Genomic DNA, 20,218 nt, shown 5'->3' on the forward strand with positions numbered 1-20,218 from the left:
GCCTAGGGATGCAACAATTCAGTTTAGACATCCAATCACCGTTAGGTTCAGGTTCATGCTATTTTTACATAGCCAACAACAACAAATGGAAGACCGTCACCTTAGGGAACTAATTGTACGTATGTCCTCTGACTAAACTGAATAAGATCACCTCATCGCTATAATATGGTGTCCCATTCTCATCCTTGTATGACCTTTCTCCTCCTAAAATCAAATCTTTCCGAACCAAAACAGAAACATATTCGATTCATTTACTTTTAGCAACATGTAACAAAAATAAATTGATAAATCTTCCTTTGGTGGAATCTGCACTTTCATCTACCCAAAAGGGAACAATTTTGCACAATAAAGCACACATGGGGCATGGACTAATACACATGAAGTGAGATCTTCATCCCAAAAATAAGTGAAATTAACCTATCATACATATCTGTCCCTTAGTAGGAGTATCTACTACTTAATGCCAAACAGTACAGTTCTTGGAAAAAAGAAGGGAAAAGGGAACAAATTTATAACTGAAGCATATTTGAAACATATTGATTAGAAATAATTATTGAATATTTTCTATAACCTGATGCAGGAATTTATTTTTAGTCTATGTTCTCTAAATCGTCGAACCTTATCCTCAAACCAGCATCGATCTTGTTTTTTTTTACTTTAAAACTGTCAATTTGCAAGTGAAACAGAATATAAAACACACTTAAGTAGCAAAGTACTTCTATAGAAAAAAAACGCATTAAACCATTTGCTCTCCTAGCTCAGCAGCTGAGGTAAGCCATAAACCCATTTGAGCTATAGAACTCTTACTTTGAAGAACCTGGCAACGCTCTAAATTGTCCACTGCTTGACCCAAACTAATTAACCTCAAAACTGTTATCTCCCCGTTGGCTAGATAAAATGGAACACGGTAGACTTAAGTAATATAAGCACAGATCTGATTAGCATATGCATTGACGCGGATTTCGATGATGGTTAGCTAACTAAGTTGAAACAATCATGATTGTCTTGTTAATTATAGTGCAAGCACTTGGTGTCAAAGTTCCAAACTTCAAAGAAGAATCTGGCATCATAGCTCTAAATTGTCTGCTGTTTAATTAGATGCATGGTAGATTTAACTAAGCACAAGATCTAATTACCGTATGCATCAACGTGCATCTCGCCGATGGCACGCTCCAAGAGTAGTTTTTTCTCTATAAGCGCATCTATGCTCATTTCTGAGTAGTTTTTTATATAGTTTTTTTTTCTTTTCTGTTATATTTTTTTTATTTATTTCTGAGTTGTAATAAGTCATTAAAAATAAAAAAGATTTTAGTAAAGTTAATGACAACTATTTTTTCTTCTATTTATTTCTGAGTAGTTTTTTATATAGTTTTTTTCTTTTCTGCTATATTTATTTTTTCTATTTATTTCTGTGTGGTAATAAATCATTAAAAATAAAAAAGAGACGCAATGCTAGTTAATTCGCTTCAAGCCTTTCGGAATAGTGTAAACTACACTGCACATAGCTCCGTGCAGTCTACCCTATTCCTCAAGGCTTGAAGCGAACCAATGTGCAGGTGAGCATTGAGCCTCTTCTTCATCGTCTCTGCACTCAGGGCTTATAAACAGCTGCGAGTGCCTCTCGCTTGGCGAGGTGGGACTAAAAAAACAGCTGCAGAAAGAATCAACTAAAAAACAGCTGCAGAAAATAAATAAGTAATTAGACGGGATCATTGGTACCGGTTGGTGGCTCCAAACGGGACCAATGCCCCTCTTTATTCCCAGCACATAATGCTTTAATGTCTTATGGTTCGGCCCACGTGATACCATGCCAACTTTCAACTTTCAACTTTTTTAGAGTTCATTTGAAATGCTTTAATGCAGAAAACAAAAGAAAATAAATAATGTAGAAAGTTTATAATTTTTCTGAAACTAAAAGCAAAAAGAATTAAAAAATAAAGCAAAAAACAAAAGAAAATAAATAATGCAGAAAACAAAACAAAAAATCTGGGAGAAAGATAAAAATAGCAACAATAAGTATTTTGTTGTAAGTAGAAACAAAATAAAATAAATAAAGCACGAAACAAAACAAAAAAGCAATAAAAGTGTTTTCAAATTTGAGAACTAATGGCACTAACAGAAAGTTTAAAATTGTTCTAAAACTAAAAGCAAAAAGAATTAAAAAGTAAAGCAAAAAAACAAAAAAAAATAATGCAGAAAACAAAACAAAAAATCTGGGAAAAAAATAAAAATAGCAACAATAAGTAAAGAAAAAAAGTGACTCCTACTGGGCCCCCACGGCCTGAATACGACTAGAAACCCACCATGGGCCAGGATTCAGGCCCGCAGGAGGCCCATTAGGCCCATCAGGCAAAGAAGTAGTAAGTAGGCCCGTAAGCCTGCAGTGAAGAGGAGCTCGAGAGGGGTGCGGCAGTGGGGCTTGTAAACCACTGCGCGCCCCTCTCAGCTAGCGAGGTGGGACTAAACTTTCGTGCCGCACCCTGCCAGCACACGACCATTGGTCCCGGTTCGTGGCTCCAACCGGGACCAATGCCCACCCTTTAGTCCCGGTTGGTGCCACCAACCGGGACCAAAGCCCTCTGCTTCCCGCCCTTTGGGCTGCTGAAAAGAGGCCTTTGGTACCGGTTGGTGGCACCAACTGAGACTAAAGGGGGCATTGGTCCCGGTTTGTTTCATGAACCGGGACCAAAGACTTTGCTATATAAGGAAAATTTCAGAACCGCAACCCCACTTCGATCTCTCCTCCTCATCGATCTCCCGACGCCGCGCGCCGTCGCCTGCCGCCACCTCACCGTCGCCGCCCCGCCCCGACGTCGACGCCGTCGCCGCCCCGCCCCGCCCCGACGCCGTCGACGCCCCGCCCCGCCCTACCGCCCCGACGTCGCCGCCCCGACGCCGTCGCCGCACCTCGCAGTCGCCGTCGCCGTCGCCGTCGACCTAGACGTGAGCAACTTTTTATGATTTTTGTTAGATTTTTTTTAGATTTTTTTGTAGTTTATAGATTTTTTTGTTAGATTAGATGTGTAGTAATTTAGATATGTAGTTCATAGTATGTTAATTTAGATTGTGTAATTAATTTGTTCATATTGTGTTAGATTTTTTTCTGTTAATAGATTTTTTTGGTGTAATTAATTTGTTCATATTGTGTTAGATTTATTTCTGTTAATAGATTTTTTTTCTATTAATTTGTTCATAGTATGTTTGGTGATATTATTGTTAATAGATTTTTTTGGTGATATTTAGATTGTGTTAGTAAGTACTATAATTGAACTAGCTAGTTAGAAAAATATAATTACTATTTTATTTAGATTTTTTTGGTGTAATTAATTTTTTCATATTGTGTTAGATTTTTTTCTGTTAATAGAGATTTTTTTCTATTAATTTGTTCATAGTATGTTTGGTGATATTATTGTTAATAGATTTTTTTGGTGATATTTAGATTATGTTAGTAAGTACTATAATTGAACTAGCTAGTTAGAAAAATATAATTACTATTTTATTTACATTGTTTTGGTGTAATTAATTTGTTCATATTGTGTTAGATTTATTTCTGTTAATAGATTTTTTTTTCTATTAATTTGTTCATAGTATGTTTGGTGATATTATTGTTAATAGATTTTTTTGGTGATATTTAGATTGTGTTAGTAAGTACTATAATTGAACTAGCTAGTTAGAAAAATATAATTACTATTTTATTTAGATTTTTTTGGTGTAATTAATTTGTTCATATTGTGTTAGATTTTTTTTTCTGTTAATAGATTTTTTTTCTATTAATTTGTTCATAGTATGTTTTGCGATATTATTGTTAATAGATTTTTTTGGTGATATTTAGATTGTGTTAGTAAGTACTATAATTGAACTAGCTAGTTAGAAAAATATAATTACTATTTTATTTAGATTTTTTGGTGTAATTAATTTGTTCATATTGTGTTAGCTTTTTTTTCTGTTAATAGATTTTTTTTCTATTAATTTGTTCATAGTATGTTTGGTGATATTATTGTTAATAGATTTTTTTGGTGATATTTAGATTGTGTTAGTAAGTACTATAATTGAACTAGCTAGTTAGAAAAATATAATTACTATTTTATTTAGATTTTTTTGGTAATATAATTAGTTAGAAAAATATTAGTTAGTTAGAAAAATACTAGTTTATTTTTAGTAAGTACTATATAGTAAGTGCTACTTTGTTTTTAGTAAGTACTACTTTATTTATTTATAGTAAGTGCTTAGTAGTTGAACTAGATAGCTGATTTAATTAATAAAACTACTTTATTTAAATATATATAGAAGTAGTTTGTAGTAAGTGCTACTTTATTTATTTATAGTAAGTGCTACTTTATTTATTTATAGTAAGTGCTTAGTAGTTGAACTAGATAGTTGATTTAATTAATAAAACTACTTTATTTAACTATATATAGAAGTACGTAATTCCCGCATCGACGTCGGCGATGCCTATCCCGCATCCTCGTCGTCGTCGACTCGGCGGTGGAGGCCTGCTTGATCAGGGTCATGTTCGGGACTGTGCTCCGCCGGGCTGGTATTGGGAGGTGCTACCTTCTGGGGGACGTAGGTTGGTGAGGAGGCAGCCCGTTGTTGACCCGATCCTTGTTTGGTGGCGGTCGCATGGGCCAGTGACGGTGCCGAGGCTTCCGGACACCGCGGAGGTGGTACGTCACCGTGTCAGCGAGGAGGACGAGCACGTCCGTCGCTACATGGTTGCGTTGGAGGGCAGGTTCGACAATACCTGGCAGGTTCTTTAGGGATCTCACTGGAGCTATGATCCTGTGATCGTTCCTTATCTTTGGGTGTCCACCGCCCGCGACGATACCCGTCGGGCGCTACGGTTCTAGCTGTATTAATTAGCGATGCTATATGTATGATAGTATTCGAGGAGTATTCGACGATGTACGGACACAAGAGATGATGTACTTTTGGTTATAATTGAATGCATGCTAATTTGAATACTACTTCATTTTACGATTTGGTTTTGCTTATTGAATGCTCATATTGGAAAAGTACTCCTACATTGAATGCTAAAATTGAAGAGCACTCCATGCAAAAATCTAGCTAGGAGCCCCCCTCCATCATCCACGCCGTCGTGAGGGTAACTTCTCCTTCATTCCCGTGTGCTAGACAATTTGTTGTAATAATGCACTCGGGAATGAAAGGAGGAGCTACATACCATCACCGATAGTCAACCCGTGATTAATAATAATGATCTAATTTAGGTTTTTTAGTACATATATTTAATATTTGAATTATGAACTTAGGCCGGAAATGTCGTACTCGGACGATGAAAACCGCCCGGGGGAGTGCGACTGGTGCCATGACGACCGAGGTATGTGCGACAGGTTCATTGAGCTGGACGAAGATCGTCGCTTCAGTATTAAGCTCGAGGAGACCTTCGATGTTCATACGGTACGCAACGACGATAATAGTTTTTTTCGTAATTAAGCACGACTTCAACTATTTTAACGTGTATTTTTCATGTTTCCAATTCGACTAGCTTATCCCATGCTTTGCAAGACGCTATGTCTTGGAGAGGATGGGTTTTGAAGACCATGGAAGTATGAAAACCAAAAAAATATCCTAAGTACCCATCATGGTGTGGATTTTCAAGTAAAGCTGTACAATGCTCAGAGTGTAACCCATTTTGGTTGCAAAAATTGGGAAGCACTTTGCAAGATGTATGGTTTTGATGAGGGTATGCTTGTCACCATGGATCTTGGTGATCCTACAATCACGCAAGAGAGACCTTCGATTTTTGTCCTTGTGGATACACCTCCAATTCTTCCCCCATGTGAGCTTAACATAGTTATTAAGTAATTTATATTGTTTATTTCAAAATAGTTGACAACTTATTTCCATTGACAGCTTATTTTCATTCTTCAAAGAATGTGCGGAAGCTGGTAGACAGAACCTACTACACCGAAGGCTCCGAACTAACTTATCAGGAGAAAAATCATCTGGTCGCATTTTGTAATGATCTTGAGAATTACAATATCTACAATCAAACTCCTCAACATTATGGTCAATATGTGCCACTAGTGCACGTGTTGAACTACGATAACTACCATGGAGATACCCTGGTAAGATTTTTTACTATTACGACATTCGTGCATCTTTTTGCACACTTCTAAAACTAGTACATCATTGCTAACTACGAAGTTATTACTATGTTTTTCAACAGATAATCCCGAATGATTGTGTGCCTCATCTGATGTATACACACGGTAGCCTTCATGTTTTGAACATACAACCAGGTGTTCCTACGAATCTGAACTGTCCATACCGGGTTTCTAAAAGAAGTGGAGACATGGCAATCAAAGAATGGAAAAAATATATGGACAGTCGTAAGGAGCTTCTTGGAAGCAACATTCAGCAAAGGGCAAAAATTGGAGACAGAATGATCGCCATTCTTCATAATGGAGAGTCAGGGTCTATATTGTTTTATGCTATTTTATCTTAAGGGTGTTTAGGTCCTACCTGATACTGATGATCATGTGCTAAGAACAATTATGTAGGGTTGGGTTCGATGACTATGAGGATGATGATCGTATGACTTATTATTAATAACGAGTAGAAGTTGTATGATGATGCATGATTAGTAGGACTTGTTATTATATATGATGATGTATGATGCGAGCATGCATGAGTTATTATATCAGCGGGTGAAATGAACATATATAGCAGCAGCGTTGGTAAACCAAGGACGAAGATATAAGAGAGGACACTTCTCTCTATTAGCTAGCTAATAACAACCTAAAAATAACCTCCAAAACCCCTAAAGCAGCCACTTTTCAAAAAAAACATGGACTTTCGGTCCCGGTTGGTGCCACTAACCGGGACCAAAGGCCCCCTGACTGGGCTCGACGCACAGGGCCACGTGGAGGCACATTGGTCCCGATTCGTGTTTGAACCGGGACTAATGGGTGGAGGTATTAGTAACGACCCATTAGTTCCGGTTCATGAACCGGGACTAAAGGCCCTTACGAACCGGGACTATTAGGTGTTTTTCTAGTAGTGTAATGAGGAGAGAGCTGTTTGTAGTAACATAATATGTTACAGTAACAAAACGCATCCCAATGCAAAATGTGTCTACAACATAATAAATGAAGGCTTGCATGACAATATACTTATGTTACTATCCATTATGATGGTAGTAACATAGACTAATAACATGCATATGTTACGAGTCTAATTTACTGTCCACTAAGACTATCCTAAAAAATAGTTTTAGTGGATGATGACATGGCACATTTGGTGATGTGAAGGACAACATTTTGAGAAAATCAGACTAAGTGGGGAACAACTATTTATGTATTATAGATACCAACAATTCATAAGGACGCTACTACGCATCGGCCGGCGGACCATTTTAAAAGGTTCGTCGCCTCGCGAACCGTCGAATCCGACGAATTGAGCGACCGAGCGTCACCCTTTTAACATTGCAACACAGGTTGTGTTGCGGGAAATTTCTGCAACACGAGTCATGTTGCAGAAACTTTTGCAAGATATTCATTTTTTTGCAACATAGGTCTTATTGCAATTTAGTTTTTTTTGCAACACAGGTCTTGTTTCATTTCTTTTGCAACAGAGATCTTGTTGCAATTCAGTTTTTTTGCAACAAAGGTCTCAATGCAAATTTAATTTTTCAGAAACAGAGGTATTGGAGTTCTTAGAGCATCTCCAACGGGCGGGCCAAAAGACGCGCGCGCGACAAGTTTTCGCGCGCTCCAGTGGCAGAGGGAAACAACCGTGCACGGTAACCGTTTGCGCGCGTGCGGGAGAAAGCTGGCGGGCGTGCGGTAGATTTGGCGCGCCACTTCACGCGCGCCTATAAAATGTGGCGCTCGCCACACGCTCCACCACACTGCCACGCGCCCATTTTCCCCGCCTCCTCGCCACTTCCACCGCTTTCTCGCCCCTTCGTCGCCGCTCAGCGCCACCATGCCGCCGCGCCGTCGGGGATCTTCAGGCTACCGCGGCGTCCGCGAGCGCCCCTCCGGCGCCTACTACGCTGAGATCCGGTCCAGCGACGTCCGCCTCGGCCTCGGCACGTTTGAGACCGCGCACGAGGCCGCCCGCGCGTACGACGCGGCGGCATGGCGCCTAGGGAGGCCTCGCGCGCAGTTGAACTTCCATGACGTCTACACGCGCGAGCAGGTGCAACGCATCGCCCCTCCGCCTCGTATGATTACAGGCCAGGACCGTGAGGACCACCGTCGGCGGTAGCGCCGCCTCCTCATCACCGAGGAGGACGAGCGAGCCATGGTGGAGTGGCGCCGGCGCCACCCGGAGGACGTCACCGCCGAGAACGCCTTCTGGACGGAGAGGGCGGCAAGGCGCCGCGCGGAGCGTGCTGACAGGCGTCGGCGCAAGGCGCTGGACATATCACAGTGCGATATCGTCGAAGCATGCGGGACGTCGATCTTCTCCCTTGACGATGACCGTTGGGATGACATGTGGCTCGATACCTCGGATAACACCACCGATGATGATGATGATGATGATGATGATGATGATGATGATGAGGACGACTGCGAGTAGGTTTTAGTTGCACCGTAATTTTATCAAGTTGCACCGCAGTTTTTTATCTAGTTGCACCGTAGTTCTATCTATCTATGCTATGAACTATGTAAAATATCTTTGTATCGTTTTTTTTATCTATGCTATGAACTATGCATTTTTTTTATGAACAAAATTATCGAAAAAAATATATGTGCGAGCGCGCGCTGTATTTTAGCGCGGCTGCTGGAGCTATGAGTACGCTGCAGTTTAGCGCGGCTGCTAGATCCAGCGCTGCGCGCCGCGCCAAATCTGCGCGCCGCAAAGAAGTTTTTAGCACGCCACACATTCGGCGCCTGTTGGAGATGCTCTTACTGCAACATATACCTTGTAGCGGAAACTCATCATAGTGGACATTAAGCAGCAGCCAGCAACAGTCGCGTTGACCAAAAGAAAGAAAAGAGACCGCTCCCTCGGAACACATACAGATGAGCCGGCCGAGCGTCCTGTAGAAGCCAAGTGTTTTCCAATTCATAAACATGAAAAACTTATACGACATGTGACGCAGCATACGATGCGATTTGTCACTGAATAATTTTTTTCACTTTGAGATACGCTATTTTTTTTCACTTTGAGACACGCTGGCGCAACCCGCGTACGTACGTTGTTAATTTGTTATAAACTCGATACTAATTACAGTGGTACGGCGTGGGCAGGAGCACCAGCGGCGTCTTGCGGTGGAAGGTTAGCTTGCCGGCCTCCTCCATGCTCATTTCCTCCGCCGCCGTCCCCTCCGGCAGCGTCCAGTCGAAGCCGCACAGCATGTTGGCCAGCGTGAACTCCACGGTCGTCACCCCCATGGCCAGCCCGGGGCAGACCCGCCGGCCCGAGCCGAACGGCACCAGTTCGAAGTGCGCGCCGCGCAAGTCCACCTTGCCGTGCCTCCCGTCCGTCTCGAACCTCTCCGGCTTGAACTCGTCCGCGTCTTGCCCCCAGCTTGCCGGGTCCCTTCCGATGGCCCACACGTTCACCAGCACGCGCGTCCTCGCCGGCACGTCGTAGCCGCCGATCTCCACCTGCCGCAGCGTCTCCCGTGGCAGCAGCAGAGTCGCCGGCGGGTGCAGCCGCATGGTCTCTTTGAGGACCATCTTCAGGTAGGTTAGCTTGGGCAGGTCGTCTGGCTGGACTGGCAACCCCGGCGGCGAGACATCGCTGGCGGCCACCGCGGCCCTGATCTCATCTTGTGCCTTCTTCAGCGCCGTCGGGTTCGAAAACATATAATAGAACATGTGCTCCCCGGCCCTCTTATCCTGTACGTTCATATACATCGGGATATACGCCAGCCGTTTCCGTAAGATTCTCAGTCCACGGTTATGTCGCTCGAGTTATCAGTTCTACCAGGCCCTGATCCGCCTACTGCCTACCTTAGGCTACTGTGTACAGGGAGATAAGGACAGACACTATCGGACACTCCAGGAGGCGGCCCGTGACTCTGGTCCATCTGCGATGTGTGAATACCTCTTCTTCCATCCAGGCACCACAATGTGGCTCTCAGATTCAGGGGCAGGGATATTTGGACTCTGGGCGGAGCCGCAAGCAAGCGTGATCGCAATCCCCCCAGTCGCCGGATGCATGATCGATCCAGGATGGGTCCTAAACGTCCAAGTTGGAGATCAGGATCTATAACAAGGAAATCCCCACACAAATACTGTTGACCCATCTTTCTCAATCAGAAATCATACCTGGGGACCGTCGAGCGTCAGATCTGCCTCTGGCACCGCCCGTCCTGGAGGACGCTCGTCCATGACGAGATCGGAAGACCGGCGGTCATGATGGATCTGTACCTCGGCAAAAAGGTCAAGGGACAGCGGATTCAGTACACTTCTGGCTAGAAAAACAGCGGCCTGTAGAGCAAGATAAACTATTTGATGCGTACCCATTGTCGTCCGGCAGTGCGGCATCGATGGAGCTGTGCTCCGTCGCCATGGGAGCGCCGCCTCGGCCTTCCTCCATTGAAAGCGTAGAATGAGAGTGAAACAGTATGCGTTGGAGCCTTGTTGGTCAGAGTCACGGGTACGCGTCAGTATGTTGGGGGGAGGGGGGCGGTGGAAGACAAATTTCCGCAGAGCCTACGATGGAACGGTACTCCTACGACGCCAACGACCGTAACAGATGTCTGCCGCGGTAACAGATACACTAAAGCTGGTGTTTGTGACGGGCATCTCGAGGTACAGCGCCATGATTCAACAGCTAGGATAACGCGCCCCGGGTGCAGGTGCTCAAAAAATCCGCATCCGGCCCCGTCGGGTTATGGATCAGCTCCGACATCGCCCACACGATGGTGATAGAGCTGCCGTCGACGCCGCCGAGGAACGCGTCCAGGAGCATGGCCTTCACGTGGTCCCTCGTGAAGCCGTGCTCCTCACAGGCGCTGATGAAGGCGTCTACCAGGTCGCCGTCGCCGCTCTCTGGCTTGGGGTGCGCGGGGTCCAGGTGCTGCTCCAGCACCGCCTCGAAGAAGGCGTCGAGGTCCCTAAAGATTCTCTCTCGCCGCGCGATAATGCCGGAGAGCCGGTCGACGAGGCGGCCGGCGGCGTTGGGAAAGAAGTCTTCGGCCGAGAAGCTGGCCGACATGGCCATGGCCTCCTCGAGCACGTGCTGGAACTGCTCGTACTTGCGCGCGAACGCCTCCGCGGCGTAGATGCGCCCGTACGCCACGGTGCCGATGATGCCGTCGGCGACGCGGAAGACGTGCTGGTCCATCGCCACCGGAGCCGCCGTCGCTGCCGCCACGGCCGCGCCGAGGGTGGCCATGAGCCTGTCAACCTGCTGCCGACGCGCGTCCCATACGGCGCGGACGCCCCGCGGGCCGAAGAGCTCGGCGACGAAGAGCCTGCGCATGTCCTGCCAGTAGGGGCCGTAGGGCGAGGAGGCGATGCTCTTGCCGCCGTAGGAGAGCCGCGCGGGGCCCGGGGACGCGAACCGGCTGCAGCAGTCGGCGTCGTGGGCCTTCATCACGTCTCGCGCCGCAGCGGCAGACGAGACCACCAGCGTCGGCACCGTGCCGAGGCGGAGCAGCATGACGGGGCCGTGCCGCCGGGCTAGGTCGCGCAGGCTGCGGTGCGGCAGCGGGCCCAGCTGGTGCAGGTTGCCGAGCACCGGCACCCGCGCAGGGCCGGGCGGCAGCCTCAGCCGTCCTCCCTCAACGTCGCCCCTCGTTATGAGCAGCAGGTAGGAGACCACGGGGAGGAGGAGGCCGGCGAGAAGGAGGAGGAGCTGCCATTGCAGGGGCAGCTGGGCGAGCATGTGCCACTGCGTGTGGAGCAGTGAGATCACCATTGTTTCGGCCGGAGGTGGAGCTAGCGATGAGGTGCTCTGCTCGTGGACGGTATGGGGTTTATAAAGTGGAGTGGCAGTGGCAATGTGCGTGGAACTTGATGGACGTGGCAGGTGGCACAGTTGCCAAAGAGCATGTGGCATGCATGCATCATTTTGGTGATTAGAGTGAGAGCAAAGAGACGCAAACAAATCATTTTGGTGATAGTGCCTTTCCTTAGTGGATTTTGTCATAGCTCCTCAGTGATCACCGGACAGGAACGAAGCCAAACGACCATTCGGTTCCAGTTCCATAGAAATTCGCCATATAATGACTAAAAAGGTTTTGGCTGCATCGTATATGAGTAATACTCCATCCGCTGCTAAATATAAGTCCTTTTAAAGATTTTCAATATGAACTACATACAGATATATATACAGGGCCGTCCTGAGATTTTAGGGGCCCAGCGCGAAATTAGAACCCGAACCCCCTTAACTTTCCAACGCCACTCTAACTTTCCAAAGGTACTTTTAGTATAAATTTTGTGCAACTCTATGGTCTTGCTTGTACAACATGCTACCAACAAAACATGCAATGTGAACGTTTATTGTTTTGTATAAAAGAATAATTGTTGTGCCAATACCCTTCAATTACTCCATATTTCATTCGTTCAGATGCAGAAATTAAAAGCTACAAAACTTTCCTCTTTTTAAGTTATATGGAGATCTGGTAATTATTCATTGATAGAGGGAAAAGCCGTATGGCCGAGTACAAGAAAACAAGACACAAATCAGAAAAAAAAGAAGACAGCAAGAACAATATGGCATGCCGCTTTTTATACAACCCTCGACAGCTATACATCAAGAGTTTTACATGGTATCAACATACCTGAATGCAGCAGTCCGGCAGATGTATCACTCGTACAAAGCCCTTCAAGCCGTCCACGGGCTTCCGCCAGTGGCGGAGCCAGGAATTAAAGATCGGGGGAGCCAAAATGACTCAACCTTTCTATAACAGGGGCCAAACAATACTAATGTATGCATTTTTGTTTAAACTCTACATTATTCATGTACAAATTAGCAGCAAATCAGAAAGCATGGGGGGGGGGGGGGGGGGCTGCTGGTCTCCCCCTGTCTCCGCCATTGGCTTCCGCGTTGGGCTCCGAGGACTAAAGGCCACGACCAATGCGACCAGCGCTTACACTTCGGCCGACTACAACCTTCACCCTCTGAAGCAAAAAAGTTAAGGCATCGGTTAGGGCGGCAAAATCTTTAAGAAATAGGACACCCTCTCTAAAATTGGCGGCGGCGATGAGCCATACGCTGGAGCTGCGGCATCGGCGGTGCAAAGGGGAGCCATGGGTGTCGGAAAAAAAATCTTTAAGAAATGTGCGTCCGCAGTCCGCTGCGTGGCAGCCACTGCCGCCTGCGGGCGATGAGTTTCGAGTCGATCAGACGAAAAAGAAGAAGGCGAACAGCTGCACAAAATCACACCCTCAGGTTTCGCCGCACAATCCGTTTTTGCTCCCTTCGACCGGTTTAATAGAGGCCCACTTATCACCTTTATTACAAACTTTATTAGCGCGGACCCCCCCCCCCCCTCCCAGGCCGGGCCTATGTATATAGACGTAGTTTAGAGAGTAGATTCACTCATTTTGTATCGTATGTAGACTATTGAAATCCTTAAAAAAATATTTAGAAATGGAGGGAGTACAAGATACTCTGACTACCTTCCAGGTGAGTTTTAATTTCCTACACGGGGAACGGGGATGATTTTTGTCGACGCCGCAAGTGAGAGTTAGTACCTCAACAGAATTTAAAAAAGGAGTTAGTGCCTCAAGTTAGTCGGCTTCTCTCTAATCATCAGGGTGCTCCATTCGAGTGTGTCGCGACAATTGAACAGTTGGCAACAGAGTGATAAGATGAGCTGGTCGTAAAAGATCGCAAAGCACCATGCCTTGACCGTACGTGCCCGTGCCTGGGCAGTGCAGGAATGGGGCTCACTCACCAGTCACCAAGGCTTCAGATGATGCAAGTGTTGGGATGTAGGAGATCACACCCTTGCCCAAGGGACGGGTGTTGATCCAAGCTCATAAGTGACTCGAAGTAGTTGTAGAGAAAGTTTCGCGAAGCTTTTGAGGTAAATATTTTAATTTGTGAACACTATTTAATATTTTAGAACATTTACTAAAATCCAGGAAAAAACAAATTAGAGATTTTTAAAATTTGGAATATTTTTTGAAACCTGGATCATTTATCAATTTGTGAATAGTTTTCGAATTAAGATTGTGTTTAGAATTTGGATTTTTTTTCTAAAATTAGTGAAAAAAAATTCAATGTCGATTTTATTTTCAAATCATGGTATTTCTTTTTGAAAAGCTAAAAAGAAAACTGGGCGCCCATCCCCACACATCAGGGAGGGGGCGTTATATCTCTTTCAACCGCACTTGCCGGGGAATAGGAGCTCCCCTTTTAGAGATTCTTGTCCCCTTTTTTTATAGTTTTAGAACGCTCTAGAAAGTTCTGGTCCGATTTCTTCTTCTTCTTCTTCTCCTATTTTTGTCTTTGTTTTCTGCACGGGTTTTATTATCTTTTTCCATAAAAAATGTTCCTGAAAGCTTAAAAAAATCACATTTTAAAAAATTCTTCCCAAAATTTTAGAAAATCTTCAGAAATTTTGTAAAGAAATATAAAAATTCTAAAAATGGTTGGATTTTCAAAAGTTGTCTCGTTGTCAAACAAATATTCATGTTTTTTTAAATAAGGACTTTCAAAAATTGTCCAAGGTTTAAACAAATCCGCATTCAAAAGAATTGTTCACAAACTTAATTAAAAATGTCTGTGTTTGTTCAAGAGATGTTCTCAAATTTTCAAAAGATGTTCATTGCCAATTGGCCGACCTAGTCGGGGGTGCGCCTATGCGAAGCGCCGACTCTTTGTGCAACATGCATCGTATAGGAGACCCTCCCCGACCGGCTTGTATGCTTATTTATACACAACAATTTACAAAGTAATTTGAATACATGCATGGCCGAGATGGAATTCACAAAACATAGAAGGGGCATATGCCACCAGCCAATTGGATGGCGAAACTGCCTCACGTACGATCAACTGGCATACGATTTGTACGACAAGAGACAGGCCCGTTTCCTGAGGTCTTGGCCCACCACACCAGATGAATCTTGTCGTACACAGGTCCTACAAAATTTGATCGTACGTATAGCAGCTCTCATTGGATGGTGAGAGCATGGAGTGCATGCATCAGTCATACAATACTACTGCTAATATATTAGTGGCTAATCTTGCTCTTCGCTCTAACCACCAAAATGATCCATGGGTCCCTAAACCAGGACCAACTGATGGAACTCACATGTGTAGTAAGATGGAGTCCATAAAGTCATTGACCTGGATTTATTAGAACATCGTGAATACCCTATTAAAGACACTTCCAAAATTCTAGTAAGACAATACTTATGTGCCGCAAAATTAAGAACGACGATGTTAATATAGTTATAGTTCCTTCCGTACGCTCAAGTTGATTAGGTGAAGTGTGTCCACGAGCTGACATTTGTAGGTAGGCTTAGTTGGCGCCAAAGAAGAAATAAATTAAACAAAAGATCAGCATCCCGCTTATGATGGTGGACATGCATTGACGGTTAACTGTTCTACCCAGCTCCTCATCATTCAGTTTGCAAAATGGCAATTGAGCTCATCAACAAGCAATCGAAACCGAAGTAATAAAATTAGATTTTTAGTCAAGAAAGCTCGTTAGATTGACATAGGTCCACTCCTCAATTATCCCCGGACCAGAACCAAGCCTGACAGCCATCCGGTTTTCAGTTCTCGAGAAATTCGCCATGTAGTGACTAAAAGGGGTTTTTGGTACTCCCTCCGTCTGAAAATACTTGTCATCAAAATGAATAAAAGGTGATGCATCTAGACGTATTTTAGTTCTAGATACATCTCTTTTTATTCATTTTGATGACAAATATTTTCAGACGGAGGGAGTATATGAGTAATACAAAATACTCTACAACCTTCAAGGTGAGTTTTCATTTCCTGCACTAGGTAAAAATAGCGGGAACAATTTATGTCGGCGCTGCAAGTGAGAGTTAATGCCTCGATACAGTCGGCTTCAACAAGAATGGTCAGGGTGCTCCATTTGTGTGTGGTGCGGCATTTGGCAACAAAGTAGAAGTTGAGCTTGTTGTACATATAGTGGAGAAGCAGTGATGTCCGCCTCATGATAAGAGTCGTCAACATTTAACTTAATCGTGCATGCCCGTGCTCGGTGCCACCCTCAACAGCCTGGGCAATGAAACAAGGGGCTCGCCATGGCTTCAGATGATACAAGTCTCGAGTTGTATGAGATCAAGCCCTTGCCCCTTGATGCCATAAAGGGGGTTGGTGTTGATCCAAGCTCATAGGCGACTCGAAGTAGCTACAGAGAAAGTGTTGCGAAGCTTTGATCGGTGAGCGAGGTTTTTCATGGACGATCTCATTGTGAACGTGCTAGATGCGCCAATAAACAAAACCACCTGGGCCATGTCCAGTAAGTCAAATGTGATATTCAGGAGCAACCGGGTCCCAATTTCTGAAGCCGGGAGAGGCCAGGTGACCACCACACGTCCGCCATGGACAGACATAGAAATTGTACAAGGTGAAAAGTATCGTTCAGACGACCCCCATGAAAACTAATTTTGGAAAGCAATATGTGTATGAAGAGAAATACAATTTCTGTTACGTTTAAAAAGAGAGAGTTTTTTTAAAGATACTGAATTCAAATTGAAGACCCCGCAAAAAAAAAACGAATTGAAGAGAGACTACTCAAGATATGCATAAGGGGCAGAGTATACCACCGCCAGGTTGGGTGGTGAAATTTTGTTATTATACCCTGCAAAAAACAAAATAATCAGGCAAAAAATAAGCTGATTTTTGCATGTATTTTACTCTCTTTTTTTGTATCTCTGATATATTGCACTTCTATGTGTGCATGTACAAAAAATGTCAGAAGTTTTTTAGCTGTAAAAATCCATTTATTTGACTTTCAAAAAAAGGGCACAATGTGCCGGTGCTTCAAAATTACATTTTGTATACCAAGTCAATATATAAAGTTTGACCTAGTCTATATCTAGTAACCATAGTATGGCCTAGTGGACAGCCTGTGCGTGCAACACAATCTGTAAATTTGCGGGGCTATCATATGTCATTAAATAAAATATTTGGGGGTTTTCTAAAAAGATCCTCACGTCCGGGTAGGCTACGGGCACGTAGGCACGTAGGCACAGCCGGACAAGTTTAAGCATCAATTTCATGTATTTTACAACTTTAGGCACTAAACTGACCGTGCCAGACAAGTTGAGGCACTTCCAAGCGTATTTAACTCATATGCATAAGGCGCAGATGCCACCGCCAGGTTGGGTGGTGAGAAGATGGAGTGCATGCATAAGTCATTGAATACCGCAGCTAATTGATCTTAGTAGCTAGTATCTCTTGCTCTAATAACCACCAAAATGATCCATGGGCCACTTCTCACTAACCTGGATTTATTAGAATGTCGTCGATGCTTTATTAAAGATATTTTCAAAATTCTAGTAAGACAATATGTTGGTGCCGAAAAGTTAAAAACGACCATGTTTAGATAGTTGTAGGTCCTTTCGAGCTGAATGCCGGCCAACGTCTGTAGGTAGGTTCGATTAGTTGGCGCCAAATTTGAATGTTAGGTTCTTGCCTGCCAGCTAAGTAATTCCTAAAACCAATCACCAAAATTAAACGAAAGATCATCATCAACTACTTATGGAGGAAATACATGGATGATTAGCTGGTCTAGCCACCTTCTCATCAAAGTTAAGCGAAAATGGCAATTGAGCCGATAGTACGTTTTTCTAGCGGTCCGGGTTTCTACCGGGTACGCTCAGATCACACGACCTTGATCGGAGATTCGTGTGCAACACATATATATCTCCCATCATCCACTGCATGATTTTCAACCAATCGACAAAAGAAGAAGAAGAATCAAAATTAAACGAAAGATCATCATCAAAGTTGTGCGAAGTTGAGCTCATCAGCAAGCAATCGAGACACACATACAGCTGTACCGCTATTTTGAGTCTCCATCAATCCATGCATGCATGCATGCATCAACCATTCAACCTCCACGTACAGTGCCATTGCCACTCCACTTTATATAAACCCCATACATACGGATCCACGGGCAGCTGCACCAACCTTCATCGATCGGCAATGGCGATCTCACTCCTCCTCACCCAGCTGCCCCAGCAGTGGCACCTCTTCCTCCTAGCCGGCCTCCTCCTCCCAGTCTTCTCCTACCTGCTGCTGATGACGAGGCGCGGCCCTGAGGAAAGAGGGTTGAGGCTGCCGCCGCGTCCGGCGGGGGTGCCGGTGCTCGGCAACCTGCACCAGCTAGGCCCGCTGCCACACTGCAGCTTGCGCGACCTGGCCGGGCGGCACGGTCCCGTCATGCTCGTCCGCCTCGGCGCGGCGCGAGCGGTGGTGGTTTCCTCCGCGTCGGCGGCGCGCGACGTGATGAGGGCCCACGACGCCGACTGCTGCAGCCGACCCGCGTCGCCAGGCCCCGCGCACCTCTCCTACGGCCGGAAGAGCGTCGCCTTCTCGCCCTACGGCGCCTACTGGCGCGGCATGCGCAGGCTCCTCGCCGCCGAGCTCGTTGGGGCGCGTGGCGTCGGCGCCGCCTGGGCCGCGCGGCGGGAGCAGGTGGACAGGCTCATGTCTGCCCTGGGCAACGCGGCGGAACCGGTGGCGTTGGACGAGCACGTAATCCGCGTCGCCGACGGCATCATCGGCACGGTGGCGTACGGGAGCGTGTACGGCGCGGAGGCGTTCGCGAGCAAGTACGAGCGGTTCCAGCACGTGCTGTTCGAGGGCATGGCCATGTCGGCAAGCTTCTCGGCCGAGGACTTCTTCCCCAACGCCGCCGGCCGCCTCGTCGACCGGCTCGTCGGCGTGGTCGCGCGGCGGGAGAGGATCTTCAGAGACCTGGACGGCTTCTTCGAGGAGGTGCTGGATCATCACCTGGACCCCGCGCGCCGCAGGTCGGAGAGCGGCGGCGGCGGCGACCTCGTGGACGCCCTCGTCGGCCTCTGCGAGGAGCATGGGTTCACGACGGACCACGTCAAGGCCGTGCTCGTGGACGCGTTCCTCGGCGGCATCGACACGAGCTCCGTGACGATCCTGTGGGCGATGTCGGAGCTCATGAGGAAGCCGCGCGCGCTGAAGACGGCGCAGGAGGAGATCCGGGCCGCGGTCGCCGGCAACGGCAGCAAGGAGCTGCCGCGCGTGCAGCCGGACGACCTGCCCAAGCTGACGTACCTGAGGATGGTCGTCAAGGAGACGCTGCGGCTGCACCCGCCGGCGACGCTGCTGCTGCCGCGGGAGACGCTGCGGCGGGTGGAGATCGGCGGGTACGAGGTGCCGGCGGGGACGCGGGTGCTGGTGAACGCGTGGGCGATCGGGAGGGAGGCGGCGAGCTGGGGGCCGGACGCGGAGGAGTTCGAGCCGGAGAGGTTCGAGGCGGGCGGGAGGCACGGCAAGGTGGACTTCCGCGGGGCGCACATGGAGCTGGTGCCGTTCGGCGCCGGGCGGCGGATCTGCCCGGGGCTGGCCATGGGCGTGGCGAACGTGGAGTACACTCTGGCCAACATGCTGTGCGGCTTCGAGTGGGCGGTGCCGGAGGGGGAGGAGGTGAGCATGGAGGAGGCCGGCGCGCTGAACTTCCACCGCAAGACGCCGCTGGTGCTCCTGCCCACCCCATACGCACCGCCGGCGTGTGAGTAAATATGTCTTGAGTAAATTAGTTGAACAAATGGAGAAAGGTTGATTGATATGGAGAATGGTATATGCATCAGTCTTTTTTTTGTGTGTGTGTTGAGTTCAAGTATAAATTGTTGCTCCGAGTTTATATCTAGGGCAAATACATCTTGTTAAGAAATTGAACTAGTGTGCATATATTGACATATGTACAATGAGGGTGATGTTCAATCTTATTTACAGCAAACTAGCACAGTATTGTGAGGGCATCGCCTCAGAATATAATGTTCGAGATTAGAAGGATATATACTTCGGAAATAACATGCTTATACAGCCACCACTCAATCGAAAATCCTTGAAATATATGCACTTCAGTAGTTGGATTCATCAGCGCGGAGGCATGTGCAGGCGAGAGCGCTAGCGGACCGATTTACGTGCTTGAGAGCGGCTTTGGGTAAGCTCTATGGATCGGTTAGGACTGGTCCTAGAAGCTTCCAAGCATTTTGCCCTCTCCTTTTTTGTGTGTTTTCTATATAGGTCTTTTCATTTTTTTCCTTATCTGTTCGTTTTCCTTGTCATTTTTTCTTTTTTTTCTTCATCTTTCAAA

General features: G+C 46.2%; 2 protein-coding genes and 1 pseudogene across 2 annotated transcripts; 2 read left to right on the plus strand and 1 right to left on the minus strand.

Annotated features, from left to right (window-relative positions):
* The first annotated feature begins 7,950 nt into the window (after positions 1 to 7,950).
* LOC123117745 (ethylene-responsive transcription factor 1-like) lies at positions 7,951 to 8,514 on the plus strand (annotated as a pseudogene).
* A 620-nt stretch (positions 8,515 to 9,134) lies between these two features.
* Positions 9,135 to 11,846, minus strand: LOC123117746 (4-hydroxyphenylacetaldehyde oxime monooxygenase-like). The gene is made up of 2 exons (XM_044538434.1): positions 10,801 to 11,846; positions 9,135 to 9,758 (listed from the first exon to the last, which is right to left on the minus strand). Exons 1-2 carry the CDS (start codon positions 11,812 to 11,814, stop codon positions 9,198 to 9,200), a joined length of 1,575 nt encoding a protein of 524 aa, XP_044394369.1. The 5' UTR covers positions 11,815 to 11,846; the 3' UTR covers positions 9,135 to 9,197.
* Positions 11,847 to 18,053: 6,207 nt separating this feature from the next.
* Positions 18,054 to 19,842, plus strand: LOC123117747 (4-hydroxyphenylacetaldehyde oxime monooxygenase-like). The gene has a single exon (XM_044538435.1). The coding sequence runs from the start codon at positions 18,067 to 18,069 to the stop codon at positions 19,636 to 19,638; it is 1,572 nt and encodes a 523-aa protein (XP_044394370.1). The 5' UTR covers positions 18,054 to 18,066; the 3' UTR covers positions 19,639 to 19,842.
* Positions 19,843 to 20,218: the final 376 nt, after the last annotated feature.

The sequence above is a fragment of the Triticum aestivum genome, chromosome 5B (genome assembly GCF_018294505.1).
Source record: "Triticum aestivum cultivar Chinese Spring chromosome 5B, IWGSC CS RefSeq v2.1, whole genome shotgun sequence".
NCBI lineage: Eukaryota > Viridiplantae > Streptophyta > Magnoliopsida > Poales > Poaceae > Triticum > Triticum aestivum.

Excerpts from the sequence above, each read along its gene's own strand:
- LOC123117746 (XM_044538434.1), bottom strand. The coding sequence starts at position 11,814 with ATGCTCGCCCAGCTGCCCCTGCAATGGCAGCTCCTCCTCCTTCTCGCC. Across the intron at positions 9,759-10,800 it reads ATAACCCGACGGGGCCGGAT|AAGGCACAAGATGAGATCAG; the intron begins GCGGATTTTTTG and ends ACGGCGCTGAAG.
- LOC123117747 (XM_044538435.1), top strand. The coding sequence starts at position 18,067 with ATGGCGATCTCACTCCTCCTCACCCAGCTGCCCCAGCAGTGGCACCTC.